General features: G+C 33.6%; 1 protein-coding gene across 2 annotated transcripts in view; it reads right to left on the bottom strand.

Moving 5' to 3' along the window:
• Positions 1-940: 940 nt before the first annotated feature.
• LOC124539273 (protein wingless-like) overlaps positions 941-20593 on the bottom strand; it is a 91387-nt gene continuing 71734 nt past the window's right edge. Inside the window, exons 1-8 of one of the 2 annotated variants that reach the window (XM_047116599.1) lie at positions 14884-15167; positions 14618-14765; positions 7811-7931; positions 4673-4830; positions 3806-3913; positions 3260-3406; positions 2606-2733; positions 941-1969 (exon numbers count right to left, since the gene is read on the bottom strand). In XM_047116599.1, the coding sequence (XP_046972555.1) occupies positions 1768-1969; positions 2606-2733; positions 3260-3406; positions 3806-3913; positions 4673-4830; positions 7811-7931; positions 14618-14641 (888 nt within the window). In that variant the 5' untranslated portion in view covers positions 14642-14765; positions 14884-15167 and the 3' untranslated portion in view covers positions 941-1767. Of the gene's footprint in view, positions 1970-2605; positions 2734-3259; positions 3407-3805; positions 3914-4672; positions 4831-7810; positions 7932-14617; positions 14766-14883; positions 15168-20593 lie in introns of those variants that run through there. The other variant, XM_047116598.1, reaches the window with a different exon arrangement.

Genomic DNA, 20593 nt, shown 5'->3' with positions numbered 1-20593 from the left:
GGCACTTTATTTACCCTATACTAAGATTTGATATATCACACGTAACAATTCAAACAACTTAGCATATATAAGGACAAGACAGGTTAATTAAAACAATAAATTTTATGATACATTTATTTATGTATTTTACATCAAATAGTAACTATTCCATATTTAAAGAGATTATGCTAGAGGTCTTGATTCTAATATTCCATACAAGTGTACAGTGAGCAGTCATAACAAGACAATACCACAAATATTGTCGACTGTACACCTATCATTCTTACTTATAAACATTAACATTTGGTATGGACCCATTAGGTCACTTACATTCTAATTTTAATGCGTTCAAATTATTGTTAAATTACTTAATTGACCTTGAATTGTTATGAAACCGTTTCATTTTATTTGAGTTCCGATTTTAAAAAGGTTAAATAATTTAGGGCCATGTATTGTACCTAGAAGCACTCTTTCATTAGTTACGCTAAGCCCAAATAGTTGTCTTATCAAAAAGCCTCTTATCCTTAATATTAGAAACAGACAATACGCAAGTAGTTTTATATAAATCTAATGATTCGCCATTGATAAATGTATATTCCGTGGTATTATTACTATGGACATTTTACACTGGAAATTTCTAAAAATCTATAGAATCGGAAAATTTTATAAATTACGAAATACTACACATTTCGATTGGTTAAATTTTTAGCTTATATAAAACTATCACAATCTAATACAATAAATTACTAACTTAATATCGAAATTTATTTACATCAACAAATAATTCTAGAAGACTTCACTTCACTAGAGTCTTACGCCTCCCTTGCGTTCATTGATGAAGCTGGTTAAAAAGATTCCATATCTGAGGTAGAACGTAAAAATAATTTAAGTCTAATAAGTACATTTAGTGCGTAGTCACTATTTACAATCAATGATTGCGCGTGATAAAAGTAATACGTTGTCAAGTTCAAAAGGAATATAATAAGTGCACCGATTCTAATGCTTCTGATGTTAAGTTAACAAAATATTACGTTTATCCAGTCCCATTACTAGGAATACAGTAAAAAGAAAATGTATTCAATTAACCTCAACAGTTTGCACTAAAAACTAAAATAACCTATAACAAAATTACTATTTACAACTTTATACAATATAAAACGTAAAATAAAATAAATTAGTTGGTAATACTGTAAAAAAATTTTAAAGCTTACAATCAGAAAACAATTAAAATTATAAATAACTAAATACATCAGTCCGTTGATAACTTTGCAATTAATTCTATCGCGTTACACGATAATCTTGCGATCGCTCGAATGATAAATATCAACAATTGCACTGTTGCACTGATTTAAATCACTCAGTGAATATATTTTAATGGAGTATTTATCAGATAATTGAAAATGTATAATCAGATAACATTATATAATTAAGTACGTGGTACAGTTGCACTTTTGTCATACATAAATTAGTCAAGCACTTCGGTCTTCGTGGTTTTAGTCATATTTATATCCAATCGTGATTCAATTTGGCACAAATTTTATGTACTATCGATATGATAACATTTCTTGGAATGAAGAGATATCATCTTTCTCCAATATCAGATACGGCAAATATTTCGAACATATTATAATAATAACCAATTAACCCAATTTTTCGATGCGTTATAATCTGACGAAGTTAAACCAGAGACATATATATCCTAGTTCCCAATAGTTTACAATTTCACATTACCATCGCAGATCAAGTCTTGCCTCTTAAATGTCACAATAACTATCACCTACTTAGTCTTTAGTTGCAAACGTGGTGGTCACGTTTTGACCGACATATCTCGCAATGGACTCGACAACACCATACGAAACGACATCTGCACTTCTCCTCGTGATCTCTGACTCTGGTCTGATATCCGCGTCCACAGCATAGCAGTCGACAGCCATCTAATCCAGCAGATGTTCTGTTACATGTTCTTCCACGAGTTCCGAGAATTCCGAGTCTGTAAATAAATGATGGATATATTTATAGATCTTCTATTACACCTGATTTCACATTTCGTTATTTATTTTTTTCGTTTGCCATTTCTTAAATAATAAATATGAGACAACATCACAAACATTACCATCCATCCCATCCATCAATGTAAGTAGCTAAAGCACTTGTGTTATGGAAAAGCAGATGTAATGATGGTACCACAAACACCCATACCCAAGACGACACAGAAAACTAATGGTAATCTACATCGACTCGGCCAGGAATCGAACCCGGGACCTCGGAATGACCTTGAAAACCGGTGTACACACCTCTTGACCACGGAGTCGTCAAATGAACCTTAAACCTTCAGTACTCTGAATTAGCTTATATTTGAATTGCAATATAAGGCTTCATGTAGCCGTAATTATACATAATTTTGTCTTCTTATACAATTAGACTTTTTTCATAAGAATTAAATGTCATGATATTTAATATCAACATTTCCCTTCTACAAACAAGTAAAGAAAATAATAATCTACGATTTACATTGACTTCAATACGAAGATAAAAAAACCCCCGAAAATACAATTGCTATTCAATTAAGTTTGCTTGATCGTAATAGCAAATAAAGACTTATAAAAAATACATAGTAATTACTCACTCATCGTTAGGTTCGCAATAATCAGGGGAATCCTCGAGGTAAACTAAGTCAGTTTTGTTCGGTTTCTTCATATCCGCGTGGATTGGTCTCAATTTCCTGATATTCTTCCCTCTTTTTCTTTCTACAATCTAAACATACGAACATTTTTACATAAACATTATCAAAAAATACTTATCATATAAAATGACATACATATACTAAATCAAAAAGCGTAGAGACACTTGTTTAAAAATGATACATAAATAAAGTTTTCAAAAATATTTAAACTAAGAACAATATTGAATATCATAAAGCAAACTGAAGTGATGAAAATTTCAATTCAAATCAAAATAAACTTTATTCAAGTAGGCTTTTACAAGCACTTTTGAATCGTCCTTTTACAATTAAGTAAGCTACCGCCGGTTCGGAAAGTAGATTCTACCGAGAAGAACTGGCAAGAAGATCAGTAGTTACTCTTTTTTAACATTTAAAAAATACAAAGTCATGTTAGTTAAATACAATTATTTAAATTAATATATCCTGCTTGGAAGTCAACAGGTATTAACTCCACGCTTTTTTATCATCTATAAAATCTTATATCGAATAATATGCTTTTTCTACCAATGTATTTTTTACAAACGATTTGAATTTACGAAACAGCAAAGTTAAAATTACCTTAACATGCGAAGCGCCCTCATATCTTGTACTTAAAGAGTCACCCACGATCCTTAGTTGTGGGAGACGACGCCAGCACACTCGTACTGAACATGAACCGGACATACCATGACATTTGCAGACACGTTGCATTCGACCACGAACAGCCTGCCGTTAATAACCAATAATGAGATCAGATGAAAAAAGAAAACTATGGGCTTATTATCTCTACAATGATGCCGCTTGTTGTTAACAAGAAACTTAATCGGTGTACGAGCCAAAATAGCCGAGTGGTTAGAAAGCGTGTATCTTAACCGATAATTGCGAGTTCAAACCCATGCACCGCTGAATATTCATGTGCTTAATTTGTGTTTATAATTCGTCGCGAGGAAACTTGCATGTGTCTAATTTCATATGTATTGCAGTTTTGGAACAGCGTAGTGGAATGTGTTCCGAACCTTCTCCTCAAAGGGAGAGGAGGCCTTAGCCTACTGGGAAATTTATAGACTGTTGTTGTTGTTATACGAAGGTACAGCAGAATATTTATTAAATTGTTCAATTACTTACCCTGCGACCAGCTTCATTATTATGTAGATTCATTATTCCTTCATCGCTTTCTTTGTCCTCTTTAACGTCTACGAAATCCCGGCTAAACTTTTCGCCATATCTTATGTCCTGGAAATTAATAATTGTCAAATTAACAAAACTCAATTAATTTTCTAATACTCATAATCCATTTAGAGATTCAACGTTAATAAAGTGGGGTGATCCAATTCTTGTAAGATCGGTGCCATATCTAATACTAGTATTCGCCGCGGCTTCGCTCCTGCTTTAGGGAGTTGGTTGTCATGTGCCAGGAAAAAAGTAGCACATGTCTCGGAGTTCATATTTGCTTCATATCAAATTTCATCAAATTCCGTTAAGCGGTTTGGTCGTGAAAGTGCGACAGACATACAGACAGTCAGAGTCAGTTTCACATTCATAATACTGCCATGGTATATCTATAATGCCGTTATCTATCTAAACTCAATTATGAGCTATGCAAAAAACGCAGTAACAATGTAAAATGTACGTAACTTATCGATACTAAGACCATATATTTTTTCCAAAACTAATCAAAATATCAGAAAACACCAAATATATGACGATCGATATTTTTTTGAAAATCGATCAGATGTCACTTAACGGCATTTTAGTTTTCACGACAGAATATTGTTATAGATTATTTATTATTATTTAATTTTATATATGACATGTATTGTACCTCAGAACATCCACCCCACTGCCAATGTCGATCAGAAAACACCAAATATATGACGATCGATATTTATTTGAAAATCGATCAGATGTCACATAACGGCATTTTAGTTTTCATGACAGAATATTATTATAGATTATGGAATATTATTTAATTTTATATGACATGTATTGTACCTCAGAACATCCACCCCACTGCCAATGTCGAGGAGTGCGTTTTCTCACGCGGGCATCACAAGAACATTCGTTTAATTCGCCTCGGCTACATGCACGCGCCACCGCATGGGCCAATGCTGCCGCCGAGAGGGCATGGACGAATGCAGATTCACGGGATTCTGTAACGTAATAATTTTAATTTAGGTATCGTTGACGAGTTAATAATATTTCTTTTGTACCAACGTGATTTTTACTTTTAATAAGCTCTACTTTTTACCTTATGGAGCCGAGATGGCCCAGTGATTAGAACGAGTGCATCTTAACCGATGATTACGGGTTCAAACCCAGGCAAGTACCACTGAATATTCATGTGCTCAATTCGTATTTATAATGAAGGAAAACATCGTGAGAAAACCTGTATATATCTAATTTCATAGAAATTCTGCCACATGTGTATTCTACCAACCTGCATTGGACCAGCGTGGTTCGAAACCTTCTCGTAAAAGGGAGAGGCCTTAGCCCAGCTGTGGGAAATTTACAGGCTGTTGTTGTTGTTTTACCTTACGAGTAAATTTGTAGATAGTTTTAGAACAATTTTCCTGATATACTCAAATGATATAACGTTGAAACGAATGGCTCTCAACAAATATATTTGACATATGGCTTCAAGACTTCAACTAAAAGACTTGTAGGGTAGAGTTCAGTGACCGACCGTATTTGGACTAGACCAGTGAAAGAGATCCCTGCATAGTCGTTTTAAGGTAAAACAAAATCAACGAATCTTCGTACCATACAGAGCACCATGGCTCAATCGACGCTGGTTATGTTATTAGTAGTATATGTTAAACAAACTGAGCGGCTCCGTCAACAAGTACACACGTGATCCCAGTAATCGACATTTGAAAATAAACAAGATACATGAAGAGAAGAAATTCCTTGAACACAATCTTGAAGTGGACTATCCAATATGTCTGACATGAAACATAGTTCATAAGGCGTATTTAGAATAAACAGTTTATTTTAGTGACGTTAATTACTTCTTGTTTTAAAATTTATTTTCGGTTCCATAAAAACTTTTTAAATTTAAATACATGCATATGATCGATGAAGAATAAGTCACAAAAAATAGAAACCAATATATTCTTCTTTTTCGTTCTTTAACAAATAGGTTCATGCGAGCATGTTTGAATCATCATATGTAATTAAATTTAACTAAATATTCATTTAAATATTATATATATTATAACCAAACACACTTAAATAATTATTTTCTGTATGAAAAACAGGTAATAATAATATCATGCCCTTTTATCGATGTTTTATTACGAGATCTTTTATAGTCTTACATACTAATGGGGCTCATAGTTATATGTAGTTGTAACTGCCCATAGATATCCGTACATCACCAATGCGCTGCTATTCTTCGGAATTAAGATATGTTTATTGTGCCTAGTTATATTAGCTTACCCTTCGACCATACTAATTATGATGTTTGGCTGTATACTATTTTATAATGGGCTTTTTACTTAAGTCCACAGTTTAAATAAAGAATAAACGACAGAAAAAAAAACATTGACAAGCAGTTTGAAATGATTTATGTAACTTTTGCAGACATTTAAATTAAAGGTGTCGACATTAAACTCTGACATTCATATGTTTATAATAAGACATTTAAAACCAGAACATTTGAATTTGAATAATCTTATCGGATATTTAAATCCCATTTTAAAGTCTGCTACGATTTTAATGGATTGCATATTACAATATATTTATACAAAAACGTCAGACAGACAGATGTTACAGCTGTTTATATTCTAATCGTTTCTAAATGAAGGAATCTTTGCATCAATCGTAGTCTGGATATTTTTCACATTCACATTTGTTTATAATATTCGATTTTTGAAATCATTTTTCAAATCAATGTTGCTAGTATGTATTCAAAAATGTAGTTCCAATTTTAAACATAAATTTTTTCGTTCAATTTTTCGATAAAAAAATAACCAAAAAATACCAATATCACTATTATTTACACAATCCTCAAAAATGTATAAAACTATTAAAACTCTATAATTTTTTTTTTATTTATTTTAAATTTCGAATGCAGCCGAAGCAATTCGATGCGATGCAGAAACAATTTGAAATTGGAACAATGATTAACGCTGATTCAGACGTTATTTAGCATCAAGTAAATCTAGAGTTAAGATTCAAATATAAACAGCCCTGACGAACGAGATCGTTCGAAAGCCGTACAAAACATCAAAGAGAACGTGCGATTCACTTAACATATCCTTTGAACTTGCGACGAGGTAAAGGATTGTAGGCAACCGATTGTTATTTAAGTATAAACATTTCGCTTTGAATCGAGTACGGAACGGAAATTTTAAATTTTACGACGATATTCTGTATATGCGTCAATGGATTCCGATATCGCAGGAAATTATTACAAAAACGTAACATGTCTGTTAGATTGGTACTAAATTTTAGTTCTATTTTCAACTTTATTCAGAAGGTATTAAGGAAATGTAAGGTAACTGTCCCACATGTTAGGACTAGACTATTTTTTTTTTAAATAATTACGTAATGCTGAAATTATGAAATGTAACTTAGTAGCTTTTCCATTCTCAAAGAAGTAATCGCTGAAAAATACGAAAATTGTATTGATAGATTGATAGATACTGGTTTCCTGTTTAGTGATTACCATAATTATCTGTTGTACTCACCAACATGTGTCAAATAATATTATTACGTTTAAATATAGCTTGAAATTATTTAGCTTCAAGTAAATCAAAATTACGAAAAAAAAGTTTTATTTGAAAAAATATTTCATATGATAGATTACGAATTGAGATTGATCATAATCTAACGACTAACGACACTTGATAATGTCTTGCGCATCAATGTGATAAGAATATAAAATGCTATGCCATGACTTGCACTAATATATAATCATAATTAAGAACTTATTGAACGGGCCGTCCCCTCATACGGGACATTAAATCTAAAATAGATTTGACTAGAATAACAATAGAATTTATGCAATGTTAGTTGGTAATAAAAATAGGTAAACGTCAGCCATGCAATGCAAATTACATTAAAGCTTTTTACTTACTCTAAATTATTAATAAAAAATATGAGAAATGTAGGAATGTCGATACTTACTAAACTTCAGCACTCCACCAAATATATCAGTGCTGTTTTCAACGGTGCTGCAATTCCAACGGCTATTACGGAATTGGTGCTGACATTCTTCGACAGCTTGCTGGGCTCCAGTTTGGAGAACCTGGAAACATGATTAATGTATTACTTAATCATAGTTAAACCTGCAGTTTTCACTGCACAAAATTAATAAACACATAGTAGGTACACAAAACATTACCCAACATTTTAGACTCTTGAGGGAGAATTGGCAAAAGTACCCTATTTCCATAATCATATCTTAATCGTACTTGAAATATATATTTACGAAATTTCATTTAAATCAACGAAGCTCAATAGTAGTATCAATAAAGTTCCACGAATTAAGTTTGCAGGGGTAACAGATAGAGTTAAATACAACAACACAACAACAACAGCTTGTAAATTTCTGGGCCGACGCCTCCTCTCCCTTTGGGGAGTAAAGGTTTAGAACATAATACAACATAAACATTAGGTTGCGTTGTCGCATGCGTGTAAACTGTAAGTAGAATACACATGTGGCAGAATTTCTATGAAATTAGACACACGTAGGTATCCTCACGAGGTCGAAGAACATGAGCGTTTAGTGGTGCATGCCTGGGTTTGAAGTCCCAACCATCGGTTAAGATGTTCCCGTTCTAACCACTGGGCCATCTCGGCTCTACATACGCATTTATATACTATATTAGATGTTGGCAACTTCCAACGGGCCAACTACAGAGATATTTTAGTGATCTCGCTTTACCTTCTCGATTCATGAAAAGGCAAACATGTCCGGAGAGAGATCAGATGCAGAACCAACAATCTGACGTGCTTACTAAATCATTATCTAACAACTAACCGACCAGGTTACTGTATGTCTTGAAAACACAATAAATTTAATTGGTCTAATTCGAATTTGGAATACCGATTTACATGGCGGTAGGGTATTTACAAGCAAATCTGGAAATACACCAATTCATCAATTATTCTACCTCCAAACAGCAAATTATTTCGTATTTGAAAGATGGATGACCCAGTGTAACTACAGACAAGGATATCTTAACGGCCAAGGCCAAGGTTGGTGGCACATTGGTTATGAATTAATGAATGGATACATAGTAATAAGTACCTACTAAGCTACATTTCCGCTAGTTTTTAATTCCGCTTTTTATTCTAGTTTTTTCTTTTTGATTATACATATATGTACATCTCAAAGCAGAGAACATTTCGAAAAACTATTGACCAATAATTGGCCCGCAAATATACACGCACACTAGTAAAATACAGTATGGTATAATAAATCATACACTCAAAAGCGTCAAGTGTATCACTCACACCAAAATAGTTAAGTTGGATCTTGTGTCATTCTCTTTCTAAAAGAACGTTGTTTTCCTCATATTATTAAAAAAAATAAGATAATCCCTGATACTCTACTAAAAGATATATGAACAAACAACATGTACAGCCTGTAAATTTCCCTATGCTGGGCTAAGGTTCTCTCCCTTGCAGAAGGTTTGGGGCATATTCCACCACGTGACTCTATGCGGGTTGGTGAATTAACATGTGGCAGAATTTCGTTGAAATAATAAACATGTAAGATTCCTCGTGATGATTTTTGCTGGGTGCAAATAAAGCACATGAAATTTCAGTGGTGTATGAACCCGCAATCATCGGTTAAGATGTGCGCGTTTTAACCACCGGGCCATCTGAGCTGAACTTGAACAGATCTATTTACGGTGTGAATAATCGTCGCCTTTGATTTCGAAGTCGCATTTCTCAACTAACATGCATAACATATGCATGTTTACTGAATATATCCGCCCATTTCACTTATCGTAAATTAAACAACTATCAAAATCTTAATCAAAATATTCTTTGTTTGAGTAGCCTCATAAATGAATAGTCATGTTATAGAGTGGAATTAAATTTAAAGCTACCACCGGTTCGAAAAGTAGATTCTTTTGATTAGAACCGGCAAGAAACTCAATAGTAACTTATTTCTGCCATTTTAATTACAGAATATGTCAGTCAATAATTATTTTTTTACCTATCCCGTCTAGAAATAAAGAAAGACTAAGTTATTTTTTTATCTTTAGACGACCTCTGTGGTCGAGTAGTGTGTACACCGGTTTTCGTGGGTACGCTACTCTTAAGTCCCGAGATCGATTCCCGACCAAATCGATGTAGAAAAAGTTCATTAATTTTCTATGTTGTCTTGAGTCTTGGTCTTTGTAGTACCGTCGTTACTTCTGATTTTTCATAACACAAGTGCTACTTACATTGGGATATGAGTAATGTATGTGATGTTGTCCAATATTTATCATTTTCTTATTATTTAATAAAACCTTCTTAGTAACAAAAATAAATTGCCTCTTATTGGAAACATGATGTACAAAGATCCAACAATTATTATTTATTCGTACATATTAGTGTAGACAAATTAACATAATATGTCAATACTCACAAGAAATATATATGAATTGTATTCCATATCGTATCGCTATAACAAATTTAATTTATGTCAAATTCCTGACTTCGGGCTCTAACTGAGAATCAACAGAAAAAGCCGGAGATGTACGAAGAGACCTCGAGATACAAAGCCATATACACCAAAAATACATTGCAGAGATATTAATTAAGCTACTAAACTTGTACTTTATCAATGATCTATACATATAATAAAATTGGAGTGTCTGTTTGTCATATTAAAATAGCCCTTTTTTACTCAATGCATATGTATTTATACACGTTACATATACCAAAATAACATTTTTTACAATTTTTGTCGGTCTGTCCGTCTATTTGTTCCGGCTAATCTCTGGAACGGCTGGACCGATTTTGACGGGAGTTTCACTGGCAGATAACTGATATAATAGGGAGTAACTTAGGCTACAATAAAAACATTTTTTGTTATATTCAAAGGCGTACAAGGTCGCGGGCACAGCCAGTATTAAATAAATTGATAATTAATTCTATAAACGTATTGCATCGAGATAAAAAGATTCTGTACGAATGGAAGAAGAATGGGACAAATTTTAGAAAGATAAGGTTTTCATTGGAACATGTGCGGTGTCCTTAAATAACTCCAGCAGTTATATAGAGAGCATAATAAATCAAACTATAGTGATCAACGTGACAAATATAGTCAAACATTTCGATCATACAGGTTGTATTTATACGATGTTATGATTATGGTATGCGTGTTGAGAGGCGAGATGGCCCAGGGGTTAGAGCATCTCAACCAATGATTGCGGGTTCAAATTTCATAGAAATTCTGCCACATGTGTATTCCGCAACCCGCATTTTTTATGGTATAGGTTGACGGACGAGCATATGGGCCACCTGATGGTAAGTGGTCACCAGTACCCATAGACAATGACGCTGTAAGAAATATTAACTATTCCTTAAATCTTCAATGCGCCACCAACCTTGGGAACTAAGATATTATGTCCCTTGTGCCTGTTACACTGGCTCACTCACCCTTCAAACCGGAACACAACAATACTGAGTACTGTTGTTTGGCGGTAGAATAACTGATGAGTGGGTGGTACCTACCCAGACGGGCTTGCACAAAGCTCTAGCACCAAGTAGATGCATTGGAACAGTGAGTTGGAATATGGTCCAAACTTTCTCCTTTAAGGGAGAGGAGGCCATAGCCCAACAGCGGGAAATTTGCAGGCTGTAGTTGTTGTTGTTGCTGCTAACAATATATTTATATATATGTGTCTGTATCTATATGATGTATAGTTAAGAAGTCCGTCTGGGTAGGTAGCACCCACTCATCAGATATTCTACTGTTAAACAACAGTATTCAATATTATTGTATAACGTTTTGAGTGAGTGAGTTAGTGGAACTACAGGCACAATGGACAAAACATCTTAGTTCCCAAGTTTTGTGGCAAATTGGTGATGTAAGGAATGGTTAATATCTCTTAGAGCACCATTGTCTATGGACCTCTGGGTTGTGTTGTGACATACCGATATCATAAAAAAGATTGTAAAAGACCCACTTTGTCATACGATTTATTGTTTACATTATTTTAGTCGCTATCTATTTTATCTTGAGCAGAAAATAGTTAAGTATGAAAAATTTCAAATGACATATTGCTTTGACCATTATCAGATGTATTATTGCCTTTCAGTCTCTTGTTAGGCGTATGCATAAATTGCCTTGATTAAAATATTTATAAGCTGACTAGATGCATCAAGCACGGGGTATGTAGTAAAATATGCGTTTATGAAAAATATCGTTATGTAAGTTGCTGATTTTCTGTGAAATCTAGTAAACGATCGGATTGATGGATGAGAACCAAGTTTTTACCTTTGATTTAAAATAAAGAATTACTCAGAATTAGCGGCGAACGATATGACTAGCAATAAAAACTCGTATCACGTAACCAATACAAATAAATTTTACATATATTATGACAACTTTCTACCAAATAGAATTTCAAACATTATTTTTCGCGCCACTGAATTTGCATGTGCTAAATATGTACCATCGAAAACATATGCAACAGAATTGGTTTTAGATTTTGTATATATGTATATAAGACCTACTTGATGAATTACTTTTTTCCCTGATACAAAAAGATTTAAATATATAAAAAAGGTAAACACCGTTTTGCTTGAGTAAAAATGGCAACCCTACAAATAAATGTTTTCTTTGTCGCATAATTCTTAGAATAAAGACGAAATTAAATAAACCTTTAAACTCATGCCTTCAACAATGTAAGCTTACTTAAAAATACTTTAAATAAAAAAATATCAAAGTATTATCGCTTAATGCAAAATCGAATCCAAGACTACTTAGCAAATAGCTTGAAGGAATTTTATCGCTCACGCATTCTTGAACTAAAGTCTAGCGTATAAAGTTTTTATTTCATTATTACTACTAGTTGATTGCATTAATGAGGCGCTTCCATTTAAAATATCCGCTAATTACTGAGCCGAGATGGCCCAGTGGTTAGAACGCGTGCACCTTAACTGATGATTGCGGGTTCAAACGCAGGCAAGCACCATTGAATATTCATGTGCTTAATTTGTGTTAATAATTCATCTCATGATCGCCGTTGAATGAAAACATCATAAGGAAATCTACATGTGTCTAAGTTAATAGAAATTCTGCCACATGTGTATTCCACCAAACCGCATTAGAACAGCGTGGTGGAATAAATTCCAAACCTTCTCCTCAAAGGAGAGGGGGTCTTAGCCTAGCAGTGGGAATTTTACTGGCTGTTGTTGTTGTTTTTGTTAATTAATGATCGGTTGGTAATCGTGATACGTTAAATGTTTAATGTAACTTCCTTTGGAATGCTTAAAGTGCTTCAAATTACAAATGCTGTATTAACTACATTGTATCAGAGCTTAAATTCCTATTTTAAAGCGCTTTGGCGGATTGAGATTAACAATATTCAGTGTAATTATGAAACATATTGTATCAAGTTACGGCAAAACTTATCAAAACCAATCTACATTTGTTATTACAAATAATTATGATTATTATTTGTTGATTTTAATTTATCTGTTTATATATCAAGTAAGCTGTTGACTGATGGCTGCCTGATTGTAGGCAGGCATCACTACCCATCGACAATGGAGTTATAAGAAATATTAACCATTCCATACATACGTCGTCAAAGCGCCATCAACCTTGGGAACTAAGATGTTATATCCCTTATGCCTGTAGTTACACTGACTCTTCAAGCCACTGATAGATGAAATTAAAGAATGATGGTACCTCCCCAGACAAGACCCTACCATCAAAATAAAATATGCTAACTTTAATATTATTTAAAATAAAATCGGGGAATTAATTATTTTGTATGGCTTGCCGAATTTCTTGTAAGTGGTCTCCAATCTGAAGAAAAATTTTACTATATATACTAACATATGACATTTCATATGTTATTTGTATGTAGGGTATAATCTTCGGAATTATTGGTCCAATTCTTAAGTTTATTTCACTGGATGAAAGCTAAATATTTCCTGAGATTAAATTTTAACTTAAAATAAAACTCAAAAAAGCCGATGCTAAACCTATCAAAGACATGTATATGTTTGCACAGCATAAGCAAAACACCGACCAGAATTACATCATAACTATTTTCTAATTTTTTATTTAAAGAGTTAGTCACACAAATGACTAAGCACTCTATAAGTTTTCCTAAAACTGGGCTTGAGACATGATGATCTGATCATCTTACCCTCAAACCCAGTCTTACAAGCGTCCAGGCACCAGGGGACAAAGGAAATTCCAGAACGCAGTTTAATCCCCCGTCTTCTCTAATCACACCATTGGACATAATTATTTCATTTTTTTTATGGTATAGGTTGGCGGACGAGCATATGGGCCACCTGATGGTAAGTGGTCACCATCACCCATAGACAATGACGCTGTAAGAAATATTAACTATTCCTTACATCGTCAATGCGCCACCAACCTTGGGAACTAAGATGTTATGTCCCTTGTGCCTGTAGTTACACTGGCTCACTCACCCTTCAGACCGGAACATAACAATACTGCCAAATAACAATACTGAATACTGTTATTTGGCGGAAGAATAACTAATGAGTAGGTGGCCCAGAAGGGCTTGCACAAAGCTCTACCACCAAGGATTACGTAAAGGTTCATTCCAGATACATTCCATAACAATATGATACACATCTTCAATTTTATCACATTCCCCACAATTAGGAGAATCCGTTTTATTCATTATATAGGCAAACTACATCATAACTTACTAGATTTAAAAGGAACTTCTCACATTAATAGTTTATAATTTGTTTGATTAATCAACTGATACATACCTGTACCATTTTATCAGAGAGCATGCAAAGTTGTTTCTGTCGTTCGACGAGGTAATCCAATCGCTGACAGCTCTCTTTATGCAGCGTTATAATCGTTTCCAAAGATGTGTTGGATGTTTGAACGGGTCGGACTGGGGCTGCTAAGTTCCTGAAACAAAAGCAAAAACAAACAATTAGTATACTTGAAGAATAACTTACTAAAGTTTTAAAGATCTCGACAAAAATTAATATTTAAATAAACACAGTGCTACTACATGAAGAGATACCTTTAGAAGTAGGTAATGTATCTCGTTATACTTGAACGAAAGCAAACACCGCATCCCGGTTCTTAGCAAACATTGTAGACAGGATGATTGTTAGTGAAATAAACATAGCTAATTTGCTTGTTCTGCAATTCCAACAGCTCAAGAACCAAGAACGAGTTCCGTACAATAAATAACAATGTTAAAACATCATCGTCCGACAATTCAAATGAAGAGAGCTTAGTAAGAGAACCCTCGTAAACAATGCATGTAAGCTAAGGTAATTAGTCTCGAGACGTCCGCTTCGTACGAACTCCGGCACTCGAATGAGAAATGCCACTCGAAGAAAACAAAACTCGCTATTACCTACCCTCCGCTTTTGTTTGAAAAAATTCTCTATTCAAACCGGCCAATGGGAACGGGCGCGCCACAGTACGTTGATTGGCCGACGACCTCCCTTGAGTGCAAGTGGAAATAAAAAGTGCTTGGGTAAATGAGGCGTTCTGTCTCATTTCGTCCAAGGAAGATGATATATGTCTGTTCCGCTCGGTTTTTCGTTTTAATTGCAAACATGAGAGGATGTGTAAAGGGTTGTGAGACCTTGAGTGCCGCACGTGCAGAGGCTGCGGCTCGGGGAAGCGCATTCAACTTGTTTAAATAGGGAGAAGGAGTCTTGTTTATGTCATCCATCTTGTCAGATGGGGGTTACAGCGTAATATTTCTGTATGGCTGTCTCGCAGCTACCTAGATTCATTATGTGGGTCAATTAAAATTAAGTGGCTTTTCATAGTTACAATGCTTAAGCACTTTTCGCGTATTTTTTTCTATTTTTTTCTGCTCGGTTCAGTTTGTTTTTTCTCAAGATAAAGTTGTTGTTAGTGTGCGTTCATTTATAGCAGATTAAACTATAATTTAGACTAGTATCGCCTCGACCACAAATTACACTAATCAATGTCTATCTGCAATCAAGATTCACCGAAATAATTTGACTACGACTTTTAGAATCTTCGACAAAAGAGTATCGTTTTTTTTTTTTTAATAAATCATGCTCACGTATTAAATTTATGACATTACTTTTTCAGTATTCATAACAAGTATTCTTTCTATACAATTTTAATTTTAAACATTGAACATTGAATTTATAATAATTAAAAATTTACTTAAGTTTATTTATTGGTACATGAACATTATAATTAAGAACTAACTACTTTCAATAGAGCTAAGTTGTTTTTAACGACCACTTTCCATGGAGGTTGTAATGACAGAATATTGTACAATCAATCAGTGTTGCATGAAATAAAAACTAAATAGTCGCGTGTTGAGAGGCAATAACCTAGCAACCCTGAGTAATTGTTGCCCACTTAACGCCTACCGATTAATACCTTTCAAAGATCACCGGTGCCTACTGTAATCATAAAAAAAACATCTGTTATACAAGAATAATATGTATGTTATGCCGATAGATGGCGGTAAATATTTTACATTTCTAAATCGCGCAGGCTAAATTCTCGATCATCATTATGAATTATATGTATGCTGTTAGTACGAGTAACTTTAACATCAGGCAAAACAACAACAGCCTGCATATTTCCCACAGCTGGGCAAGGCCACTCTCCCTTTGAAGGAAAGGTTTAGTGCATATACCACCACGCTGTTCCAATGCGAAGTGGAATACACATGTTGTAGAATTTCATAGAAATTAGACACGTGCAGGTTTTCACACGATGTTTTCCTTCACCGCCTAGAGCCTAGAGAGCCTATGATACGAATTGTAAAAACCCAAATCAAGCAAATAAATATTCAGTGGTTCCTGGGTTTGAATCCGTAATCATCAGTTAAGGTGCACGCGTTCTAATCACTGGGCCATCTTGGCTCAACTAATATAAAGAATGGATGATTTAAAAATGAAAATGTTTTTGTGCTTTAGTGAACACTGCATTAGAAGGACCAAATCACAGTATTGGTAATGCGTTGAGCCGGATTTGAACCTTTGAAAATGTTCTCTAATCTTCTTAAGATGGTATAAATCAAAGTTTGAAGTAAAATTCCACATATGTATAAAATACGGTACGTTTGAAAATATTGTGGTCATAGCATTCGATCGTTTATAGCTCAATTCGCATCATAGTGTGAAAATATTAATGCATCTCCTTTTAAATTTAAACCTTATAACTGTTGTACATAAAGTTTAAAATCGTTTAACATTCTTCTATTTGATTATCTTAACTTGTGAATATTACAAAAACTGACCCCCATAAGCGGCAAAACGGTTATTGACGCTAATGGTAAATTTTTTTAACGAATGACTACTGAAGATTTTCTATTGAAAAAGTCAATATTAAGCAATATGTTTACGTTAAAATTATTCAGCTTATTTGTAAACTTAATTTAGTAGTTGCATTGGGTAAGAACTATTTATCTCTTTCTCTCATTATTGAATTGATATTCAAAAGAATAAGACAGCATTACTTATCTACTGTATTTTTTTTAAAAAGAGAAAATGAGATAAGACTCTTAACATAATAAATACATAAGCTAAGTTTCAACTAATAATAATAATATAAAGACTAAAAATTAACAAAGATAAAATATAAACTAAGACAGATAAAAATGTATACAATCAAATGATGTTAATAAAGGTACCCATAGTAAAGTTAAACTTATTCGATGATGAGGTAGGACGACTGACAAATCAGTTAACTTATGGTAAGTGGTCACCACTTCTCACAGACATTAGTATTGTAACAAATATTAACCAACTTTCAAAACACTAACACTTATGTCCCCTATAATTACACTGGCTCACCTAGAACCCTACAACAAAGTCCTATCACTGAGAAAAACTATTTAAAACCAAATATAACTTAGTATTGAATCTAAACAGACAGTACTGAATTACCTCAGGCAAGCAAGCAAGGATATAGCTATACAAATATATAACAGACCAAATATTCAGATATACGAGTATATATCTTATTTTATAATTAAATTATTAGTTTTTTAAATAAACTGTTATAGGTTTGTTCTTCAATAGTAAATTATTAATCTATTCGTTTAAGTACAGTACAATACAAAATACAAATTCTAAAATCATAAACATAAATTGATAAACTTTTTTTATAAGGATTTATGTCTTTCAATATGTTTACATCAATACAAAAGATGTATATGAAAAAAATCAAGTTAAATTTTTATTATTAAAAATCATTCGATCGAAAATTATTTAGAAGACGCAGCTACCTAGGACCCTACCGTGACAAAATGTTCCAAAGCGAAAGGCCTTTTATGATGCCGCGACGCGTAAAATTGTATTTAAAATCTTGCCGTTCTTAGAGGCCGAACACACCTGCTCAACCAAGCGACCGTGACGTGAGCCTGAGGTTTTTATTATTAACTAGCTTTGCCCGCGACCTCGTACGCAGTTGAATTAAACAAAAAAAAATATGGTAGCCTAAGTAACTCCCTATTATATCATTTATCTGCCAGTGAAAGTCCCGTCAAAATCGGTCCAGCCATTCCAGAGATTAGCAGAAACAAACAGACAGACCGACAAAAATTGTAAAAAAAACATTTGGTATATGCACCGTGTTTAAATACATATGCATTGAGTAAAAAAGGACTATTTTAATATTACAAACAGACATTCCAATTTTATTATATGTAATAGATTATTTTTTTAAGGCATGTAGGCAAATTGTCTCATCTGATGAAGTGGTCTAACACGCATAAACGTTGACATCGTAAGTCTCAGCCACACCGTACAAACCAACACACAATCATATGCGGTAATTACAATAGTGGAAAAGTAATTCTCAATAAAATCTCCTTGGTGGAATATTCTTTCTAAACCGATAAGCGTTTAATTCAGCTCTGTGACATGATGATGTAAAAGAGGTTTTATGAGCATGTTTTAGTAAAAATTGATTTTTGATTTTGATGGAGTGAAGTAAGAAGTTATATTCAATCCAAAATAAGGATATAGGTTATTTTTTAGTATGTAGGACCTGACGCACAACCAGTAAACATTGTTTTTTTTATGGAATAGGTTGGCGGACGAGCATATGGGCCACCTCATGGTAAGTGGTCACCATCACCCATAGACAATGACGATGTAAGAAATTTTAACATGCGCCACCAACCTTGGGAACTAAGATGCTATGTCCCTTGTGCCTTTAGTTACACTGGCTCACTCACCCTTCAAACCGGCACACAACAATACTGCGTACTGTTGTATAGCGGTAACATATCTGATGAGTGGGTTGTACCTACCCAATCGGGCTTGCACAAAGCCCTACCACCGAGTAAGTTGTGGTTAGATTGTATTTTATTAAACCTTAATTAATTTGAAATGAGTGAATATATATAACAGCTACAAGTTCTATTATCACATGCCATAAATGACATAGCATAACTGTCAATCGTTTAGCAAAACGCCAGGTTGTAACATAATGTATTTCTTGGTCCGTTTGTGTACACACACCTTAACCGTTAGGTGCGTCCGTCAAAACTTCCTTATTATTTGTCTTGCTTTTGAACTTAGCATCTTTTGTAAAGAAATGGTTAGTGTTCAGAATTGAACATTTCACAACTATTTCTCTTAAGTTAATGAAATTTATTTATGCTATCGCTTTAAAATGAAGATTTTGCTTGTAGTCTAAACGACATAACGTAACTCAATTTTTTGAAGATTTTTAAAAATATAGCATATGTGCTCCTTTCAAATAAACAGATTGACAATGCTGTTTTTGAGAATGATTAATGTCCTGTGATGGATTCTTATTATTAGACCTGATTCTAAATTCAGGCGGTTTTTTCTGAAAATTACTATTTTTGGTATATTAGACACTTACAACATCAACGCTACGATAAATCAAATTATACTGTTTATTCCTTTTACACCTGTCCACGAATGCGCCAACCTAATTGTTGATGAAGATTTTTCCCCCGAAATGACCCGCACCAGCTCCGCAATATACTACAGAATGTCTATTTATAGAACTTTCACAGCACTTGATAAAACAATATTTTTGAATTCTCATTCCATAAGATATTATTGAATAGAATCTAATAAAATCTTAGTAGTTTTTCAACAATTAAGTAACATGAGTATGTTATTTAAAATTTATATTTCGAATGAAAATCAACGAATAGTAACCCTTCATTTTATCATGTATTGTGGGATCAGACACTTTGAACCTTGTACAGACTGACAAAACAGACATTAGTTACATAATTACAGCCACGAGTGAAAGTCTTGATATTTTGCATTTGATATACTGTCGACTGGAACAAAGCCTTCCTCAATTGTCACGTTTTATCGCATATTACATGAATTATTTACAATTAAATTACATTTATAATTTTGAAACCATTCAACTTTACACCTTAAGTAATTTAAATAAGACTTAAAATAAGTTTACCAAAGTAACAAGCTGTTAAAATCCCATTGATAGGCTAGGTCTTCCTCTTTTGAGGAGAGGGTTGGGAGTTTTTCTACTAGGTTCCAATCCAGAGCAGGTTGGTAGATTCAGAATTCCATTTAGACCTAGGCAGATTACTTCACCTCCACACGAGATGAATTATGAACACAAATTAACTTCTCTACATAGTAATTCATTGTCGCTAGCTAGGACCGCAATCATCAGTTAAAAACGTTCGAACTGGGCCATCTTATATAGCAATTTAATGACATATAATTTTATTAGCTCTTTACAAAAATTTCAGAGGACCTAGA

Source organism: Vanessa cardui, chromosome 22, assembly GCF_905220365.1.
Source record: "Vanessa cardui chromosome 22, ilVanCard2.1, whole genome shotgun sequence".
Taxonomy (NCBI): Eukaryota; Metazoa; Arthropoda; class Insecta; order Lepidoptera; family Nymphalidae; genus Vanessa; species Vanessa cardui.
The sequence above is the reverse complement of the archived record's forward strand: the minus strand, read 5'-3'. Positions and strand labels throughout refer to the sequence as shown.